The sequence below is a fragment of the Agelaius phoeniceus genome, chromosome 20, assembly GCF_051311805.1.
Source record: "Agelaius phoeniceus isolate bAgePho1 chromosome 20, bAgePho1.hap1, whole genome shotgun sequence".
Classification (NCBI taxonomy): Eukaryota; Metazoa; Chordata; class Aves; order Passeriformes; family Icteridae; genus Agelaius; species Agelaius phoeniceus.
The window spans coordinates 3,117,222-3,138,488 of NC_135284.1; the positions used below are offsets into that span (position 1 = coordinate 3,117,222).

Consider the following 21,267-nt stretch of genomic DNA (forward strand, 5'->3'; position numbering starts at 1 on the left):
ACAACAGCTGCAGTGCAGCACAGTGGAGGCACTGAAAAGAGCAGCAGCCAGATTCCTAAAGACTCAACAAATTTAAAAGAGCCTCTGTCAAGCAGTTAAAAGCCCTGTCCACAAGCTTTGTTGTTTTGGGCTCTGATTCAGGAAAGTACTTAAGGATAATCTTAATGGGGATTCTCATATCCTTAAATTAAGAAACTTGCAGGAATGCCTTGCTCAAGTGGGATGTTAAAAATATGTATTTTTTAAAAATAGGTCCTGTATAAAAATCTCTCAAAAGCAGGCAGGGAGAACAAGTTTGAAGATCTTTTTTTTTTCCCTTCATATTTTCTAAGAGAGGGACAGGGCAGAGCCAAAGTTGAGGTGTGAGCAAGGACAGGGAGCCCCAGTGCCCACCCAGTAAAATTCATTTTTTATATAACCACACACACAGAAACACTCAATTATTTTCACAATTATGAAAACACAGCCAGAAGCAAGAAAACCTTTCTGCCACCTCTTTAGAGCTCATCTGCCTTAGGCAGAGCACAAGGGGGGCACTTGCTTCAGCCACTGGAGATGATTGCCCCTGTGGAAAGCTGTCAGCTTTGCAATAATTCAGAATATTCTCCGTGCAGTGGAAACTGCGGCCGTAAAACCCTGGACATTCAACCCTGCACGTGCCTGAGGGTGTGTGGGGAACCACTTCACCAGGTGAGCTGGCTCAGCAAGCCCAGATAAGAGATTTAGGATCCCTCAGAGCCTCAGTGGGTTTGATAAGGGTCTCTTTCCCTGAAATGTGCTGGGGTATCCCAGCAGCCATCCCACACAGCAGGGAATTGCCTTTTCCTGGGGCTGCCAAACCCTCTGGTTATCCAGCTATTAATGATTTCTGTTTCTCTGACTTCTGTTTTATTATTAGTGGCTTTTTGTTCTCTGTTTCCCCTGCCTTCAAAAAATAAAAACAAGAAAACCCACTGCTATGTTTCAAATGACATTCAATTACTAGAAACCACAATTCCTTTAGCCAAAGCTACCAGAAATCTTAAACCAAGCCTGGCAGCTTGCTGAGATAAAAAGAGGCTGAGCCAGCCTGTTTTCCTGTGGCAAACTTATAATTATCTTTCTCCTAAATACTTTCCAGGCTTTTTTCCACTATCTGCTAGGCCTGCAGGACCATTTTTTCTGGGTGGGTTTGGGACCACTAATTGTACCTCCCTCCACAGACAGAAAACAGCAGAGGATTGAGAGATAAGAAAATATTCCTGTTTGCTACGACAGCCACCAATGCACTGCCTTAGAAATTGCTTTAGGAACACTCTTAGGAAAATATTTACATTTGGCTATGAACTGTGACATTTTTACATCAATACTCAACAGGATCAGCACAAGAAAAGCCAACTAATTGAGAGTTCAGTCCAGGTTTCCAATGAATCCTTGCAGTGGGATTTTGGCTTGGTTGTTTTCAAAGGGACAGAACAGGTGGAAAACAACATTAAAAACACATCATTACTTCTCACAGCATCCAGGAGCAGCAACCTAAATTGGATACCCCATGACAAAGAGCACATCCAACAGCACCAAGCAGGCACTTCTCCTTCCCATGGTTTCCCATTCATACTTGGCTTCACTCCATTCACACCATGAAAAAAGAGGCTTTTTATTTCAGAAAGCAACAGAATCTGCTCCTTGAGCAGTGGATATAAAGGGCTTATTGTATATAACAGACATTGGTTGCTGTCACAGGTCTGTGCCAACATCTACTAAAGCATTTCTTGCCTTCCCCACCATCCTAGAGGCTTCACTTGTACCCTTAAAACAAATCCATGAGATATCAAACCCCAGCAATTTCACAGCCTAAAAATACCCCTGCAAGAAGCCGGGCACAAACTTCCTCTGATGTTTCAGGAATCACAAAAGGATTTCCAAGCAGAAGAGAGAGAACAGTCAACTCCAAACCAGGCCCTAACACACAGCCATGGAGTCAAGCTCCAAGAGCAGAATGATGGTGCCATGGACCTCCTCCCTGCAGGAATTTTCTGCCTGGATGTGGAGCAGTGGGGAGCTCCCAGCAGCGCCCCAGAGCAGCTCCTTTCACCCCACAGCAGCCTCCTCTATCACTACCAGATGGTGCAGCTCTCCCTGTATAAACACTGGAAGGAAAACCCTGCCGAGGCAATGCTAAAAATAGGAGGAACAGACTTTCCTGAGCTTTTCAGATCCTTATCTTGAAGGGAGAATAAAACAACAAGAAGTTTTCCTCCATGTCCTTGCTGGCGTGACTCGAAACCACCCTGACTTTCAGCAGGAGCCTGAATTGGTTTCTGTAACAATCAGCAACTACAAAAGTATTAAATAATCATCCAGCAGAAAGGGAAAACCAGCCAGGATTCTAGAGCAAGGCTTAAATCATATTTGGCCTTTAAATGGCCAATGACAGCAGGTTTCTGCCCAAAGGGCATTACCACTGCAAGCAATCTCTGAGCACAAGGTTGGAATAGACAACAGCCTCAACTCAGAAAAGCACTGACATATGTTTACATTTCCTTGATGTTCATGTTCATTTAAGCAAATGCTTATGGTCAAATGCTTTGTTAAACAAGGCCCCATCCCTTCTCTAGATTTAGAGTGGATTTTTCTTCTGCTCTGTTTCATGGATTCCATCTGTGTTTTCTGGAAGAGGTGTCTGTACCATAAAGAAAGTCCAACAGATTTACATGAAAACATTACAAACAAATCATTCAAACTCTGTTTCCATCACTAAACAACACAGGGAGCCAGCTGCTGTCTTAGCAAAGGGAGGCACAAAATAAATTAATGACTGTGCCTGGAAGACTCCTTTGAGTACCTCAGTACTGATCAAAGTCATCTCAGGCAGGGACAACACAAGGGAGGACCTTGTTCCCTCAAATCCCAGCTGTCACATTCCAAATGAAGCCAAGACTGAGGAGAAATGGTGGCTCAGAGACCACTGAGCCTTCACCTGCTACTGCTGAGGGTGGTGGGGACTTGCACCAAACCTCACCAAATCAGTGTAATTCCAGTCCAGAAAATGAAAACTGTACAAGCCCAGCAGCAGATTTACTGCAAGCCTCAAATCTCAGCAGAATTGGGCAATGGGAGCAGGATTTGGCAGAAGAAACTTCAGGTGCTCAGAATAACCAAGTTTGGCAAAGGCAGAAGGAGAAATCCTGCCTGTCCAAGCCCTGGGGCTCTGCACAGCAGCACTGAGGATCCTGCTGAGGCACAAAGGGGCACAGACACCAATGTGTCACCACAGGCAGGGACAGATTTGTGCCTCAGGCCAGGCTGCTGAGCTCCATCACTGAGCTGAACAGAGCAGGAGAGAGCATCACCTCAGGGCTCACCACAAACACCTGCATGTGGCCATCACACACAACAACCTGCACTTCCACAGGCTCCTCCAGGTGAGGACATGAAAAGCCAGTCAGTAAAAAGCACAGAGTGAGTTAAATTCACACTAATTACTGCTACTGAACAGAATGGGCTGCTCCAGATTTGAGCAAACTCTGTCCAGTTTTAAGCTGTTTGTTTTGGCTGTAAGGAAGCTCCAAGGACCATGTCCAAGCTTCACATCCTTGAGACTCTGAACCTGCCTAAGACATTGCCTACCCTTCCTCCCCAGCAGGAAAGGGAGTGCTCAGGGTTTGAACCTTTTACCTTTCAGAGAGCTGTCGAATCTGAGGGATCCCCATGTATTTGTTGAAGTGCTCCAACACATTCACCACACCTTGCAGAAGGTTGGCAACTTCCCCATATTGTCTCCTCCTGGTCATAGCCCTGCAGAGGAAATTAAAGATTTACAAAGGCAGATGCAATGAAAATCCTGGGTGGTAATTCCACAGGTTACTTCATCCCCACTGGGTCACACTGGTCCCTACTGACATTTATTTTTCTAAAACACACAGCTCTTCATTAACATTCCAATGCTGCATTAAAATTTCACTTAAGCGACGCTAAAATAAACCAATCTGGCACAAATCTAACAATGCCTCAAAAAAACCCATAAATGTCAAAGCAACACTTGGCAAAGAACATGTAAACTACTGAATGCATCCACTTCTCAGTATGGGTCTGGAGGCAGTAAATGTTATTTCACTGTAATGACCTGAGTGAAGCCATTCGTCATCACACACAAAGTGTGAGTTAAAGCTTCTCTGGAGGAGAAGGATGCTGAAAAGCCATTAGCCTTGACTTCTCTGTTAATAACTTTCACAGGGAACTGACAGGGAAAAAAAAAAAGAAAATCAAGTTAATTTATTTTTATATCATCCTTTAGGATCATTCCAGTGGAGACAGCAGGCTAAATAAAATTTAATTCTCAGCATTTCACGACCCGGCGTTCGTGCAGGATTTGCTACAAACCAAGAACAGGCTGTGCAATTCCACAGATGCAACATGTAAAAAAACCTGTATTTTCCTAAATTGCGTGTTCCTCAAGCATATTAAAAAAAACCAAAAATTACTATTAGAAATATTTAACCCCCAATTTACACACGGTACAAGCTGCAAGGTTTCCTTAAACTCATGCTAGAATGAAAATTAGAGTCGACCTTTACCAAAACTCATTGCAGTTTTAGATACAAGAGTGACAAAAATCCTCCCAAATTCCCAAGAGCACATCCCTAATGATGATTCCTTAACGAAGCCAAACTCATTCCTCATCACCAAGAATCAACAGAGCAATACAAGCAATCAGTGCTGCAAATTATTAAATGCAACAACACAGGCTGGGGGTCACTCAGAGCAACACGGATCTGCCAGCTGAAATCCAGACCTGGGAGCAAAATTCCCTCCAAAAAACCCAGGCAGGCTGTGCCAGACTCATAGAAAACACTGCACAAACTTCAGATCAAGAATTCCCAGACTTACTCCAGGGAATCCACCCCCCCTGCCAGCATGTGGAGGTGGTTGAGGGTGGTGATGGAGGTGGTCAGGTGACGTTTGGCATGGTCCAGCTGCTTGATATCCCTGGTGATTTCCTTCACCTGGGGAATGAAAAAGGATTCTGGTTGAATATCAAGCCCCAGCAATGGAATTTTCAGGAGAGAAGAAGCCACTCTCTCCTCTTTGGGACTGCAGAGGTGTCAGCTCAGCAGCCCTGTGAACACCACAGGTCCAACACAGGAAATTACCAACCAGCCAGGACCAAGGACAAAAATGTTACTGCCAGGAAAAGTCAGTGTCCTTTCCCTTTCAAAGGCCAGAAAGAAAGTGCTGCTCACCATTTGTTCAGATTTTTCAGCCTTGTCTTTAATATCCTTAATTTTACCAAAGAGCTGTTGAATGGCTTTCTGGGCTTCTTCCAGGGCCTGGAAAAGAAACAAGGTCAGAGTGGAAAGAAAATCTGCATTCAGTTTTCACCTTTCTAAGAAATACACAGTTGCTCTTAACACTCTCTGGGGCTGGGGCACTGGAGGGGAGCAGCTTTCTTACAAAGAAAATACCAGCAGCACAACAAAAGTCAATGTACCACGCTGGAATATTGAACCTGAGTGGGCCAGGGTTTCAGAATCCATTTTACAATAATGATTTGGCAAAATTTCATCAAGATATTTTATGAAAGCAGCTCTTTAAGGTTACTGGAATATATTTTGACAGACTAAGTGTGGAAAAATCGGTAGAACTTGCTCCTGATCAACACATATTTAGAGCAGAAAAATGAAACCTCCACAAGACCTCTATGCTCATCATGAATTATAAATAAAAACCACACATATAGAACACTGAGTGCTTGCACAAACCCCTTGCTGAATTAACAGGACATTATCCTGGTGGAAAACACGATGCTGATTCCTTTGGAATGGGCAGCTCAGCCTCCCACACACCTGAAGGAGGAATGGCTCTTTCTAAGCACAGGTAAAGAGGTGGAGCCCAGGAAATGGCTCTCACCATTTAACAGGATAAAAAAATATTTTTAATATTTAAAATAGGATTTTAATGCTATTTTCTTGAGGCACCTGGTCCTTTTTATTTATCCAACCACGGCCCAGCCTGAGCTCACAGCAGCAGCGTGAAGCACATGTGGATGCAGTGAGGGAAGCCACATGTCCAAAATCCAAAATCCAAAATCACATGGCCAAAATCTGCCTTCTGCAGTAATTCTACACGTTCTGCCTTCCCAGCCTGATAACATTTCCAGCTCCAGCTCCACTTTGTTCCCTGCTGTTAAGTGGGCTTCTATCCCTCTGCTTTTATATCCAGTCCCATGACCAAGGTTACAGCACAAGCTACAAGTTCCTTCAGCAAATAAATTTAACACATCTTCATTTGGAAATGGATGAGGAAACTATCTGCCAGGAGCTTTTTGCTGGAATATAGCTGGGTTATAATAAAAGCATAAAAAAAGCTGGAGATGGTTTATAATTCATTTTCCAGAAGGGGGGTGGGGGAAGAAAAGTCTCCTCTGAAAAATTTTCTGAATCATGTGAAAGTTAACACTTTCTGGATTGGTGTCACAGATGGTCACTGAGGGACATGAACACACAGAAATGTGCTGCAGGGTGGCTGTGCCAGGCCTGAACAGCTCCCAGCAGCCTCTCCAACTCTTTTGAGAATTAAATTTCCTCCTCCATTTAAAGGCTTGTGGATTAAGTGCAAAGCAAAGGAGCAAAGAATGCTCTTTTCGACATATTTAGCTCTGTCTCTGTGCTCAGGTCCACAGCACATTACTCTGTAATGTAATTAATAATTAATAATTAAATTATTAAGCAAGCAGCAACTGTTTTGTACGGCCTGAGCTTTGGATAGGTCTGTATAAAATTCAAGATTCAGCCTGAAATTCTTCACAGATGCCAATTACTGTCTCCCTTTGCTTCAGCACTAACAGCAAATGCTGATTTTTTCTGCACAGTCCCAGGAATTCAGAGCTATTTCTCTAATATTGATATTTCTCTATACCTATTTCTCTAATGGTGATATTTAATGATTGTGATTAAAAAGAGGCTTTACAGGAAAGTGGGTGAAGAACAAGTTCCTGCTGCTCAGTGGAAAGCAGCACACTCAGGGTGGGCAAAATCCCCACCTAAAAACTAAACACTGAGCTGAGAAAAAATGGGATTTTGTCCCTGAAAACTGCCAAAAAATGAGGCAAACTGGTGTCATCACCTGGTCCTGACACTTTCACCTCCTAAAAAAACTCTGGAAAAACACAAATGAGACAATGTGTGCTCTGCCCCATCTGATGAATTAAAGAATTGTGGTCTCCTGCTGCTGAGAGAAATGTGGCTGGGATGGGGGAGACACCAAGCAGCAGCTGCTCTTCTGTCCTGCATCACATCCCTCAGAAAAGGGAAAGCATTTCCATAACTGCAAAAAAATTAATAAAAAAACACGCAGGGAACTCAACTGCAAACTTGAGTAAATCAGAATTGCTCACCAACACTTGTTTCATTCCTTAAAACTTTCTTCCAAATATTTGCTTGGACATTAAAGACATAAATCTTTATCTATTCTCCTAAAAAAAAAGAGCTGCATATTCCTTACATGAGTCAGAACACACCAATTTATTATCTAATCTATATATATTTCTATAATGAATATATCATTTGTATAATTTACATTTAGAGATGACAACATTCCTTCAAACATTTGCTGAAAGTAACAATGTGTGAAAATCTATTTTTTTTAAAGTCAGGAGGGCTCTGTCAGACAGATCTGTGAAGTTCAGAACTGATTAAAAAATGTTATTTCATGCATATGTACCATTAAAAAAATCCCAGAAGACAGTTTAAAGAAATCAATTAAACTCTTTTTGCTGTACACTCTAACTATAGCATCTGAGAGTAAAATACTGTGTGTAGAGGAAACAAATAAAGAAAATGAACCAATAATAAAGAAAATTAACCAACAAATAAAGAAAATTAGCCAATAAACAAATAAAGAAAATTAACCAATAATGAAAGAAAACCATCACCTTCCCAATTACTATAAACACAGAGTAAAGCAAATAGAAAAACAAATTTCAAATACAAGAAAACACCTCATCTTTGATAAATAGTGTTATTAGGGGATAAGAAACCAACATCTAGGGCATGAAAGTAGGTCTAATTGCTCAAGGTGCAATACAGAAGTTTATTAATGTAACTAATGACTGTTCTTTCAGCTGTAAAAAGAGAGGGGAAACCACAGCCACGCTGAAGGAAAAAAATGCATTTCCCTTCACACTCTGCTCCTGCTACAACAGTGAATCATGAATTTTAAAAGCATTTTCTTCCTGCTTTTGTTACTACTTTATTAATAGGTTTCTTTTGGACAGAAATTCTAGGGAAAAACAGTATCAGGAGGCCAGGAATTGCTTTTATTGCAGTCTGGTTGCCATGATGGATGACAGGCAGGGCTCTCCCAGCTGTGCCCCAGCACTGCCTTCACCTTGCCTTGCTCACTGATTGCTTTCCTCACCAGTGCAACTGGGAAACATGGAAATGCACACACCCCAAACAGCAACCAGGAGGGAAGTTATTGCATTTCCTGCCCTCCACCAGCAGTTCATTCTGGGGGCAGAGGAGCAGGAAGAAATAAAAGAGACTGGAGACATCATCTGTTGTGGTTATACGAAACGAGGATGTTGAAAACAAGGTTGTGACACACTGGAAAAACACCATATGACTCTAATCAACAGCTGAGCCTGCAAGCTACAATTAACCCATCAGAATTATTTATTCAACTTTGTGCAACCTCTGAGTGCCAGCACCAGCTGAGAACCACGGTGGGGATGGAGAGGGCTCGGCTGGGAGGCAGAGCCAGGGGTGTCCGAGTTTTTCCCTAATGTTTGAGCCCAGGCTCCCCAACTGCTCTGAGCAGTGGAAATTTAGCAAAGAGCAGCTAAATTAGTAAATTTGGCAGGAGCAGCCATGGGGGGAGTGGCTCCAGCCACAGAGTGCTTGGTACAAGCCACGGATCACATTCCTCCTCCTGTGGTTTAGTGTGTCTGACACGTCCTGGGTGCAGGAGGGAAGGAGGGGATGTGGCCTGCCCTGCTTCCAGGGCTGCCTTGCAGAAGCGAGTTCCCAAAATAATTCATGGGGAGGAAGCCACAAAGGGGTCCCCCAGTTTAAGGCCACTGTGATTTTTCAGCCATCCCCATGTTTTTCAGGCAGTGTTTATGCAGTGGGAGCTCCTGTGCTCAGAGCAGAAAGCTGAGACACCACACACAGCAGGTGGAAAACTCAACAGCCTGAGCTCAGGTAAGCTGGGCAGCCGGTGAGCAGCTCTGCTGTTTGCCAAATTCTCCAAAGCTGGAGGGAAAAACACAGCCCATGAATCAGCCACAGCTCTGCAACCTCATTCACCTTGAGATGTGACAGCAAAAGACTCCAAAGGCAGCGGTGTAAAACAATAGGGAGCAGAGGTAAACCGTGAATCACTGAGAGACTGCCTCTAAAATTGCTTTCCTTGGCATTGCCCCAAGCAGCTCCTGAGGTCAGACCACACATCATTCCTTGTGTCACCTCTTCACACCAGATCTTCCAAGCAGCAAAAGGAGGGAAGAAAATAACCCAAGCGAGAGGTGGGACCAGACTGTGACTGGTTTGTTAAATTTGGAAGTGATGCATTCTTTAAAAGGTTATGTTCCAGTGACTTACAGTACCAGGCTGACAAAAAACAGTGTTAGCAACAATTATTCCAGCCAAAAAAAAAAAAACCAAAACCAGCCCAGTGAATTACAGTCAGTCTCTCCAAATCCCTGCAGTGCTGCAGATGGACACAGCCTCCTCCTCCTCCTCCAGCCCAGGTACAGAGCTGTCACATCACCCCATCAACCAGCAGCTCATTAGTGGGTGTGTTAATTTCTAAATACCTCTTTATGCATCCCATCAGGAATCTTGTGCAAGAAAATACTTCAGTACCAGGAAATATGCAAATAGGAATTAAGAGGCCTGTGTGTTACTAGAAGATGTCATTGAAGCGGGAGAAAAAGCAAATTTTCAGATGAAGTTTGCTTGCTTGGGGATTAACTGAACTAAGACTGGTTTTTTTTCCCTCAGTAATGGTTAAAATACCTCCATGGTTTCTATTTGCTTGCTGGTGTTGTGCTAGAAACATGTTATTTTTATTTGATTCTAGCCAATATATAGTTCAATTGAATGTTGTTATTCACATCAGAAAGCTGCCCTCTACCAAGTGTTTTATAGACACTTGACATCTGCCAAATTCACAGCATCCAAATGTATTTTTAATGTTACGAATAGGGCTGTGGTCATGATGCTGAGAATTTAATGCTCCTGGCCTGGTCCCTGCTCTTGAATTCTGAGTGTTAATGCTTCTTTCATTTGCTGCCACACTTCCAGCCCAGATCAATGAAAATCTAGACCACGACTAAAAATAAAGTTCCCATCCCCAATTCTCTGAGGAGCCTCAGCTGTGGAGATTTCAAAGCAACCCTCTCACACTGGAACCAGCCTCACATTTTCTGCTGCTGAAACCTCATACAAACGAGTCCCTCCAGATTGGGGAAGGGTGGAAATTTACTTTGATTCTCAGACTGATTTCATTTCAGAGAAAACCCTCACGTTTTAACCACTGTGACTGAAGCCTGGGCTTGTCTCAGCACAGGACAGTGCCAGCTGCTTTCCCTGAGCAGGCAAACCTGAAGGGCTCATCACCCTGGGGTTTGATTGTAGCACATTTCTACCCTGGCAGTTCAGCAAATCGTACATAACTACTCCAATTGTCACTGAAGAAGAGAGTTTTGTGTCATCAGCTCCAATCCCAACCACTCAGGCTGCACAGGACACTTTCTATCAGCAGATTACATCCAACACTGCACAAAGCTTAAAATTGCTGGAACTGCCCCTTCACTTAACCCCAAATCATGCTTAGAAATCAAACCCCACGCTCTCCACAGCTGCACAAACACTGACAGACACAAGGGGTGAAGTGACAGCTGATTTCCAGGTCGTTCTGGCCAAAACCTTGCAGTTTAACCCCTGAACTGCACCCTGGGCTGCTCCAGCACCTCTCTGAGCTGTCAGATTTTACTGCACCAGGGGTGTCTGCAGCACCCCAGATTTCACAGCATCACCCAGGGGTGTCTGCACTATGAGAAAGGTGCTGAAGTGACAGAGGTTTGGGTGGCCTTGCTCCTCTGAGTAATTTTACATGAGTTTTACAGTGCCTTATCTGCACCAGGGCAGTGTGGCCATTTAAATGTTAATTACAGGCATTGCACAACCTAAAAAAATAAAGCTCCTGGAGCTTCATCAGGCTTAGGTTTCATGGGAGGTTACTACAGCTTCACCATCACCTCATGGTGGGTTACTACAGCTTCACTATCACCTCATGGTGGGTTACTACAGCTTCATCATCACTTCATGGTCATTTTTATAACGAGAACTGAAAATAAAAGGGTTAAAAAATAAAAAATTTAAAAATAAAAAAAAAGAAAGGTTGATGCTGGTGGTGCAGCTTTTGAATTTGGGGGATGGCAAGGATTTGGGAAGAAATTAAATCAGAGCACTGGGGGCTTCTTGGCCCAATACAGCATAAATACTATAAATGTATTATATAAATACAGTATAGTATTATATAAATACCATAAAATAATATAAATGTATTATAAATACTATATATGTACTTATAAGTATTTATAAAAATATACATAACCTCATGGCAGGTTACTACAGCTTCACCATCACCTCATAGCAGGTTACTACAGCATCACCATCACCTCATAGCAGGTTACTACAGCTTTACCATCACCTCATGGCAAGTTACTACAACTTCCTCACGTGGCAGGTGAGCAGCCACAGCCTTGCCCCACGCCCAAAATTAAACACTATTATCATGCAGCAAAATCTCTGCAGCCACTCATTATTCTCCTTATCTATGTCAGGATAGCCAAGCTGAGGCTCTGCCCTCCTGTTGGTGTTGACACCCTTGATTGCAGGTGTTTGCTGCACCTCCCTGTGCACAGCACACACTTTGGAGAACCCAGAGCCCCTGGGAATGCTCCTCACCCTCCCTCCATCCTTCATCCTGTGTCTGCTTGATCAGAGGGAAAACACACTCAGTTTATTTGGGAAGGCTGTGAATGACTGAGGGACCCCAGCTGATTTGTGTGCTGAGGTGTTTGCACACTGCAGTTGGTGATATTTGCAATTTCAGGGCCACATCTGCAACTTCAGAGCCACATCTGCAACTTCAGAGCCACATTTCAGAGCCACATCTGCAATATCAGAGCCACATCTGCAATATCAGAGCCACATTTCAGAGCCACATCTGCAATTTCAGAGCCACATCTGCAATATCAGAGCCACATTTCAGAGCCACATCTGCAATTTCAGAGCTTGACTTCTGTGGAGGGCAAGTTTAGCAACCACTCAGGTTACATCAGGTTTTGCAAGATGAATTCTTATCCAGCTCCATGCGCTGGTTTGGGTTGGGGTAGAGTTAATTTTTATCACAAGGATGGGGTTCTTTCTCTGCCCCAGTCAAAATCAGCACAGGTTAAGAGTTTAAAGGCAAATAGAAATGGGGGGAAAGGACAGGCACACCAGGAACCCTGCAAGTAGGGATCTCCAAGTGGAATTCCTGTCAGTTTACCTCCTATAAGCATGGATGCAACACAGCTGGAATAAACATGACCACACACCAAAAACGTGAGGCGACAACAACCAAAAACAAGACAAAAAAAGGGGGGAAAAAAAAGAATTTTAAATATCCACAATAAGACACAACCTCCTGCCTGTTTGGAATCCTATTTTCAGGCTGGGTTTCTTGCTTTGTTGGCATCAAAGCCACACAGGACTGGTCACAGTTTGCAGCTTGCAGTGCCTCCAGCAGCACCAGCACCTTCCTCCTGCCAGCACAAGCACAACCCCATCCCCAGGCTGAGCTGCAGGACAGGAACATCCCCTGAGCTCAAGCACAAGGCAAGGTCAAGCTCAGACTTGCTCCTGCCTTGCAGCAGATGGCAAAAGTTATGCCAGCATGAGAATAAACAGCACCAGCTCTTCCTGGCATGCCATTCACCTGGAACCTTGTGCACTGAACGTGTTCTGGGCTAGAAAAAGCTCAGTGTCACTACAAGGGAAGGACATTGTCCAGCTGTCACAACTCACTAGGGAAATGACTCTGAATGAAACTCACTTCTGATTCATTTTGGCAGCTCAGCTCCTGCTTATTATTCATGGGTTACAAAAGAACATTATGGGACTTTAATCACTCAGCTGGAGCCTTACAGAATCTGTGGCATGACTTTTTATAAAATATATGAAGTCACACAGCTTAAAACCCCATATTTAACCCCAATCCATTCACTATCTTAAAAAGGTATTGAAATCTAACACTAGTCATATTTCATATGCTCACATTTCAGAATAATGACCCATTCATAAAAATCCAGGTGATAAAGCTTAGCCAGGCAGGAGAGAATGAATACAACTGAGAGATGGTGCTTACAACACCAGGGATTGTGACACAAAATAGCTCCCAAATATTTCAGAGACTTAGGTTTAATTATTTATTAAGAGATTATGACAGCCAGTGCTGTCCCAGCAGCAGGGACACATCAACACCCTCCAAATGAGTCAAACCTGGCACTGGGGCCAAGGAAGCAGCTCTGGAATTTGATGGCTGGAAGTGTTTAAATAAACAAATAAATGGCAGGGAAGTGCCTAGGGTAGGAGATGTGCACTGGGTGCCTCAGTTCAGCAGGAAACACAACCTGCAGTCAGAAAAGTCACCTCATAAGGAGGTGGAGGTGCAGGAGGGAGGCTGAAGCAACAGAGCAGCTTCTTAAGCAGGTTTATACACCCAGAGTACAAAAGCACCTCCCTGCCTGCCAGGCTGACACTGCTGTAGCCAGTCCTCACAAAGCTGGAGGCGACTGTGGTGACACCACCCAGCAGCTGCCCTGGGGCTCAGGACACTGCTCAGAAAAGCAGCAGAGTGTCACAGACATCTTTTATGAAAAATCCTTTCCTGAGGATTTTTCCTCCTGAGAAGCTGAGAGGCCTCAGGAACAAACTGTAACCAATGGTTATCTGCTGCTGTGGAGTGCAACAGGTGCATCTGGGATTGGGCTCATGTGGTTGTTTCTAATGAATGGCCAATCACAGTCCAGCTGGCTCAGTCACTCACAAACCTTTGTTATCATTCTTTTTCTATTCTTAGCCAGCCTTCTGATGAAATACTTTCTTCTATTATTTTAGTATAGTTTTAATATAATATATATCATAAAATAATAAATCAGCCTTCTGAAACATGGAGGCAGATCCTCATCTCTTCCCTCATCCTCAGACCCCTGTGAGCAGCACCACAGCAAAGGCCCCCACTGCCCTGTGCAGCACCTGCATCCTTCTCCTCTTCTGCTCACTCTCCATCTTCATCTCCTCCTTCCTCCCTTTATTGATTCTGCAAAGTGTTTCCTGATCTCTGTTTAAAGAAAAGAAAAACCAAGGGAGTATTTCACGCATTTCCAGCTATGACCTTGTCAAACCCACAACCTGTGGGCATTTTTCTCTGCCAGACACAGCCTCCTCCTCCTCCTCCCACAGGCTCAAACACTGCCAGACACTGCAGCACACCCAGGGCAGGGCAGGCAGAGTCTCCCCACAGCTGCAGAGCCCAGATGTTCATTTTTACATGCCAGGAGAAAGGACAGCCCTGGCTGACCAAAAGATGGGATGGCCAAGTGAACTGTCTGGGCAGCAAGGAAATATTCCCATTATTTGACCACAGCAGCTACCATCCCTTTTCTTGTACTGCTGGAGTTATGAGAAAGAAAATATATATCACTGTTTTCATGGAGCAAAACAAAGAAGGAGCCAACCAAAGCAATCCCAAGTTATCAGCCAGTATCTTCAGCCATGAGAAACATCCAAAGCTTTTCCCAGCCCAGGCACATCCATTTGCACTTCTGGTTAACACTTAACTTTGTTCTAGCACTAATTGAGCCAGACTCTAACAGAATTAGACACATTAAGCAATAAACCACATTTTTCTTTGAAACACAGTCCTTGTTTGATGCAACTTCAGTCACTTACGTTGTGTGCACAGGGCAGGAAGGGAAAGATGGACCAGAGATTAACAGAAAGAACTTTGTTGGGTTTTATTTAGATTCAAATTATCAAGCCACAAATCCATTTGGGATCTTGGGACTGCTCTGGGACTCTTGATTCTTTCTTAAATGGATTTCAGCTGAATCCACCTCACCTTTACTCACCCTGGTTGCACAGACACTGCCAAGGGTTAAACCAGCAACAAATGCAGAGGCTACTTATTACAAGGACAAAAGCCTGATAGGTGAAGCAGCTTTAGCCAAACAACCAGTAAAGGCATGTCAGCAACTGTCAGAAAAATTACAGCCAGCCCATGCAGAAGCTCCAGCAATAAACACAACTGAGGAGTGACACATCAAACCATAGGGAGAGCGTTCGACGCTCCCTGGAAAAATCTATGGGAACTTTTTATACTGCACCCTAGGGCACAGAGGAAATTATGCCACAACTGGGCTGCAGCTCTCAGCAAGGTCAGCCCACACTCCAGTTCAGCAACAGCAGCAGCTCTGAGGGAAAAAAAAAACAAAAAAAAAACCTTCCAGAGGAAAAATCTGCGTAGCACTGGCTCCCTAGAAACTGTTACAACTGAAGCACAGCAGCTCCTGCATTCCCAGCCTCTCCCAAGGCATCCAAAATAGTCCAAGTCTGGGACTCCCAAGGAAAATTTTGTTACACCCTGCAGAGGAATGTTCCACCCACGGCTGTTGTTTCCTCCCATAAAAGGATCATTAGTGAGATAATTTCTGAGGTTCAGGGCATTGTCTGCAGATTTTACTGAAATATCGCACCAGGAAGGGGAAGCCAAATGAGCCAGACTATTTTAAGGCTTTTGCATTTGGAGGAAATTCTAGGGCAAAATTTCAAGAAGGCAGATGCTTTGAACTGGGAAACGTTATGCTTTGTGGGGAAGGGAGCATTCCTGCCTTTAGAGCTGCTTAAATAACTCTTTTGGGGCCACATCTATTTGATGGCCTTTAATTTTAGACTCAGAATCTGCTTTTTCAAACACCTCCTTGCTCATTTATCCACACACGTTGTACATGAGCAAGAGTGTTTGGGAAACAGTTTAAAAGCTGATAGACAAAAAAAAAAAAAAAGCTATTTTCCCATGAAAATTTCTTACTGAAATGCCTTCTCATAGCTACAACTCAGCTCAAAGCCCTGCTCATTAGGCAGGGGGGCACAGAAGTGTTATCCCAACCATCCTCCCAGCCAGACAGGACAGGAGACTCCAGCACAGCTGGAGCAGCTGGATCTGCAATCAGGATTTTGGACTTGCCATCCCTAAGGTCTCCTTTTCCTTAAGGAGCACAGAGAGCACATTTCCATAGCTGCACGCTCCATATTCCCCAGTGGCTCAGACTGGGATTTAGATTCCTCTGAAAATATTATCCTGCTCTCAAAACCAAGGCTGGGCTCCCCTCTCCTGGACAGCTGGGAAGGTGCAGCTCTCAACAAAGCTCCTCCACAAGACAGCTTTGGAAAGCTCCTTGCTGGGCTCAGCTGGTAAATAACCCCTTCTCCTCCAAAAAAACCCAGGCTGGCAAGGCTGAGAAGCTCAGTTTGTCTTCTAGGAACCTGCCTGGATCACTGGTGTCTAAAAAAGGGAGTGGGTAGGTTGGTGATAAACCCCAGTAATTCAAGCAGCTTTGAATTAAGTGCCTGCACAAGATTCCCAAGCATTTTTTGGGCAGCTCTGGCTGACAGGAGATGGGAAAGCCAAGGCTGAGCTCCCTCACCTGCCAAGGGCAGCAGGGATGGACCAGCACAGGCAGCTGAGGGCAGGGACTCAGCAAAGAATCCCCTCCTGGCCTGCTTTGACTTAAACAACTTTTTATTTTTTCTTCTGTCACTGCATCCAGGGTTTGTGCTTCCCTTGGAAGGAAGTCAGAGACTGAAAGGATGTTTATTCAAACTCTTATTTACCCCTCAGACAAGGACATCTCCAACACAACACACTGAGGCAATGCTGGCAAACACTGGCCACAATATCAGGGGTTGTTAGGAGAGAATAACTGAAGGGAAGATGTTTTTGAAAAACACCTTTCAGGCTCAATCCTGCAGTGAAATTCACAAGATCCTGAGCTCCTACTGAAATCCAAGCAGCTACAAAATCAGAGTTCAGATGCACTTTTATTTATGGCACATGCTTTCAAAGGGATGATGGATTGCAGTGCTCCTCCTGGATCTCAGTGTGCCAAGGGATGGAAATCAAAAGACAGGAATTTTCCAAAAGTTTCTGACTTTTCCAAAAGCCAGCATGCTGCAAGTTCTGTGCACTACAGGCAGGAGACATCTCTAACTCTTAAGAGTTAAAAATGGAAGAAGATTAGAGATTGAATTTACTGATGTGGCTGCCTTTGAGCTTTGTTTCAAACCTCTTGCAAAAGCTGGTTGCCAACTGTTTCCTTCCTAATCAAGAGTGGTTTGCAGTTGTGGTTATGATGATAAAATGCAATAATGATCTTCATCCTGTGCTGCCTGAGGGTGAGGCTCACAGGATGACACTATCTGTCCATGTGGATGTGTCAATCCAATTTTGCAGGGAAATACTGGTCTTGAGGATACAAGTTTCTTACAAATTTAGTAAGAATAGATCAGTAGAAACAAGAACTTAATTTTGTTGTGGGACCAAATTACCAGGAAAACTAAATAAGGAAAACAGCAACTCCCTTCCAAGCACAGAACTGACCTGCCTTAACAGCACCTTGTTTTCAGTTGTTTCAAAACAATTTCTTGCATTGGAAAATAAAACCCTTCCCCTCCAAGTGGGAGCAGTCAGGCCTCTTACTCTATAAAAACATTTCCAAGTGTCCTTGATTCCCCCTGTGAATATGCTGGTAAAACAAAGGCACTTTTCAGCACAGGAACAGGCAGCTGAAGCTGGAAAACAAGGTTTGCACCCCCACAATGGGCTATCAGCAGGGTGGTCATGTGAAAAGGGCTGTGCCTCACTCCCCCTCACAGCACCCAGGACACTCAGGGGACACAGGGCAGGGGTGACAACAACAAGAGATGTTCCTGCTAGGTTTTCTCTGATTTTGGAGTGACAAATGTAAAATTCCATCTCAGACTGAAATGCCACTCAGGAGTTCCCCAGAGCTCCTCTGCTGCAGGTCCCTGTGATCTCCAAAATCTGAGCTTGCTGATGGCTCCTTCACTGCTTTAAACTTCAAGACCCAGCCAAGTCCTGCCACTCCAACAGTCTGGCTCCAGCAATTCACACAAAAAAAATGCAAATCCAGGTGTGAAACAATGGGCTTGGATTAGAAACATAGAAAGAAAAAGCTCACAGCAGTTCAGAATCAATCTTTTTTTCTTCCCAGAGAAGTAACACATTAAATAATTGAAAGGTTTCAGTGTTTGTTAGGATCTCAAAGTAAGAAACAACAGCTGTGCTCCTGGGAGATTGTCTGGCCTCAGCCCATGCCACTGCAAGCTCTGGCATCTGTTTTAAAGTTTGCTTCTACTTTGCAAAGCAGCAAAATGAGGAAAAACAGGAAAATCCACAGCTAAATACAGCAATATCTGTGATTAACTACAGCTCCAAGCCACTTGAAACATGTCCTGCAAGGACACCCAAGTGAACACTTGAAGGTTTTTAGTTAATCAGGATTTTTACTGGTTCCTTTACAACCACACTGCAGGAAGGGCAGCACAGACAGCTTTGCCTTCCTGGTGCTTCAGAGCAGGACACTGTGCATGCTCTGGAGAACTTCAAAGGGATGGAAGAGTGAGAAAGAACAGACCCAGGACAGAGCTCTGAGCAAAGCTGGCCAATCTCCACAGCACAGAAATGCTCCTGTTATTCCACAGGCACTGATCATGGCACTGCTTGTGTTCATCCTTTTTTCCAAGCCCTGAGGCACTCCAGGCAATTCTCACCCAAAGCTCTTCTCAATCCCACTCCTTTGTGGCATTTCAGAGAATTTATCCTCTCAGATGGGCCCAAAAGGCTACAACAGGTCCAGCTTTCCAACCACAGCCAAACTCTCCAAGCACTGCACCAGCTTCCACTCCCTCCTCAATTCCTGTAATTGCCACCTCACCTGATTGCTGCTCTCCCTCCTGCACAGTAATTACAGCAGCACCACTCCCAGGTAAGCCTCATCCCAAGCACATCCCCAGTTTAACAGCACTGCTGAGACATCCATGATTCAACTTCTTCTGCTAGGACAGGTGAGCAGCTCTCATGTTTTTCTAAAGCATGACAAAAGTATAGACAGCTTAAATAATTCCCTTGAGGGCTCTGTGGCAGAAATGAGATTAGAAATAGATACCAAATGATGTGGTAGCAAGGAGTGGGGAATAGAGAGGGTCATTACCCCATGCCAGTGTTAAAGCTGGTATTAAGAAGTCATTGAGGAGCCCTGCCTGATGGTTCAAGGTTCAATGCCCTCTAAAACAGGACAGGAAATAGAACCAAAGCAGGTGACAGCTCAAAATCAGCTGGCACAGGGGCCAAGCTGAGCACCCACAGCCCCTGCAGACATGGCTGTGCTCACCAGTGCTGAACCCCCAGAAAACACCTCTGCCAGGCAAAACACAAGAGAAAACCTGAGAGGCTGCAAGAGGAAGGGGCAGCCAGGGATCAGCACAGTGACAGAACTTGGGACACCTCAGCAAACAGCTCAGTGAAAAGGACAAACAGCCTTGTATTGATCCCCACCCAGGATCAAGTGTACCTGCTCAGTGCTGCTTGTTTTATCATCAGCTCCAGAGTGGCACACAGGCCTCCTGCTTTTGATCTTTAAATCAATTCCTCTTTCCCTTCCCTTCAGAGGGTGAGGCAGGTCACAACAGCCGCTGAGTGAGCAGCTCATCAGTGTCAGAGGCACAGGAACATCTCAGGAACAGCAGCAGTGGAGTTCTGCCTGCCAGAGCCATTCCTCAGGGTGACAGGCCAAGGTGAGAGGCCCTGGCACTGCACATACCTGCCTGCCATCCTGTCCCACGTTGGTCTGTCCCCTCACCACAGTTCGGATGTTGTCATCCAACCTCCTGCAGGAAAAACCCCAGAGTGTCAAACCCAGCCTCTGGGAGCCTGACCCAAACAAATTGGGGGAGTCCTGAGAGCTACAGAACCAATTTAAAACAAAAAAAAAACCCTGCTCTTACCAATGCTAAACTCATTATTTCCCCCCTCCCTCTCTGTTCAATGGCACTATCTTGCACAATTTCAAAGTCCTGTTGCAAAAATAAAAATCCATTTCCTAATTTAACCAGGGTTTCTTGCATTCTTGTTCCCTTAAGCAATATTGTCAGCTCTCCCTTGTCTGTTTGCATTTCAACTTCCCACATGTGAAAGTGCTGTCTCAATCATTTCATGTTGGCAATATCAGCCAGCACAGAAAATTTAATTATTTCATGCACACTTGTGTTTATTTTGTACTTTTAGGACCAATAATGACAATTTAAAAATAGAGAGTGGGAGTTTTTACAATATATTCCCACCCCAAAACCAATGAATTCTTAGCAACTGAGTCTTTTGGGTAGTTTGCTCACTCAGCCTTCAAACTGTACTAAAATTTGGTATTCTTTGGTTCTTAGTTGTTTTTCAAAGCTGCACTTTGCAACCCATCAGCTTAAACAGCCTGAAGGACACATAACAGAAGTGAAATATAAAAATTATAATTGTTTTGTTCCACTATTAGACTCGAGGCTGGTCCTATCCATGCCTTTTAAACAAACTAAATCCTGTCAGCTGAAGCACTTTATGAAGCCTTGGTGACAATCAGACCTGAGATGCAATGAAATGCAGAAATATAAACATTTACCTTATTTTCAACCTGATCTTGTTCACAACTTCATCAATGTTTGCCAAAGACTGAAAAAAAAAATCAGAGAGAAGTGAAATGGTGAATGTTTTACAGAGGAATTTGTGATCCCAAACTTCATCACACAGGGGTTTTGGGGAAGAGGAGAGCAATGGTTTTGTTTTACAGGTGGAGGAGCTGAGACAACTCAGCTGCTCCTCGGTCACATCACAAAGAGCAGAAAAGGACAGGTCAGGTTTCCCCCACCCCTGAGCTGTGTCCTCTGCCAGCAGAACGGTGTGACAGTGACCTCCAGTGGGCACTGGGGATGGGGACAGAGCCTCGGGGCTGAGACCCCCTCCTGCAGAGCCCAGGGCCACAGAAAATAGGCTGGAAGGGGATGCAGTGAAGGCACTGCTGGGGAAGCAGCTCCTCCCTGCTGGCAAAGGGGAAAAAAGCCAAACCACAGCACTGGAGAAAGCTGCAAGGCAGAACCACAGTGCTGCAGAGGA

General features: G+C 44.3%; 1 protein-coding gene across 2 annotated transcripts in view; it reads right to left on the reverse strand.

The window, feature by feature from the left end:
- VPS53 (VPS53 subunit of GARP complex) overlaps window positions 1–21,267 on the reverse strand; it is a 64,431-nt gene that overhangs the window by 39,857 nt on the left and 3,307 nt on the right. For both annotated transcript variants that reach the window (XM_054646839.2, XM_054646838.2), the window contains exons 3-7: window positions 20,777–20,826; window positions 19,934–20,000; window positions 5,223–5,309; window positions 4,870–4,985; window positions 3,658–3,777 (exon numbers count right to left, since the gene is read on the reverse strand). In XM_054646839.2, coding sequence (XP_054502814.1) covers window positions 3,658–3,777; window positions 4,870–4,985; window positions 5,223–5,309; window positions 19,934–20,000; window positions 20,777–20,826 — 440 coding nt within the window. The remainder of the gene's footprint in view (window positions 1–3,657; window positions 3,778–4,869; window positions 4,986–5,222; window positions 5,310–19,933; window positions 20,001–20,776; window positions 20,827–21,267) is intronic.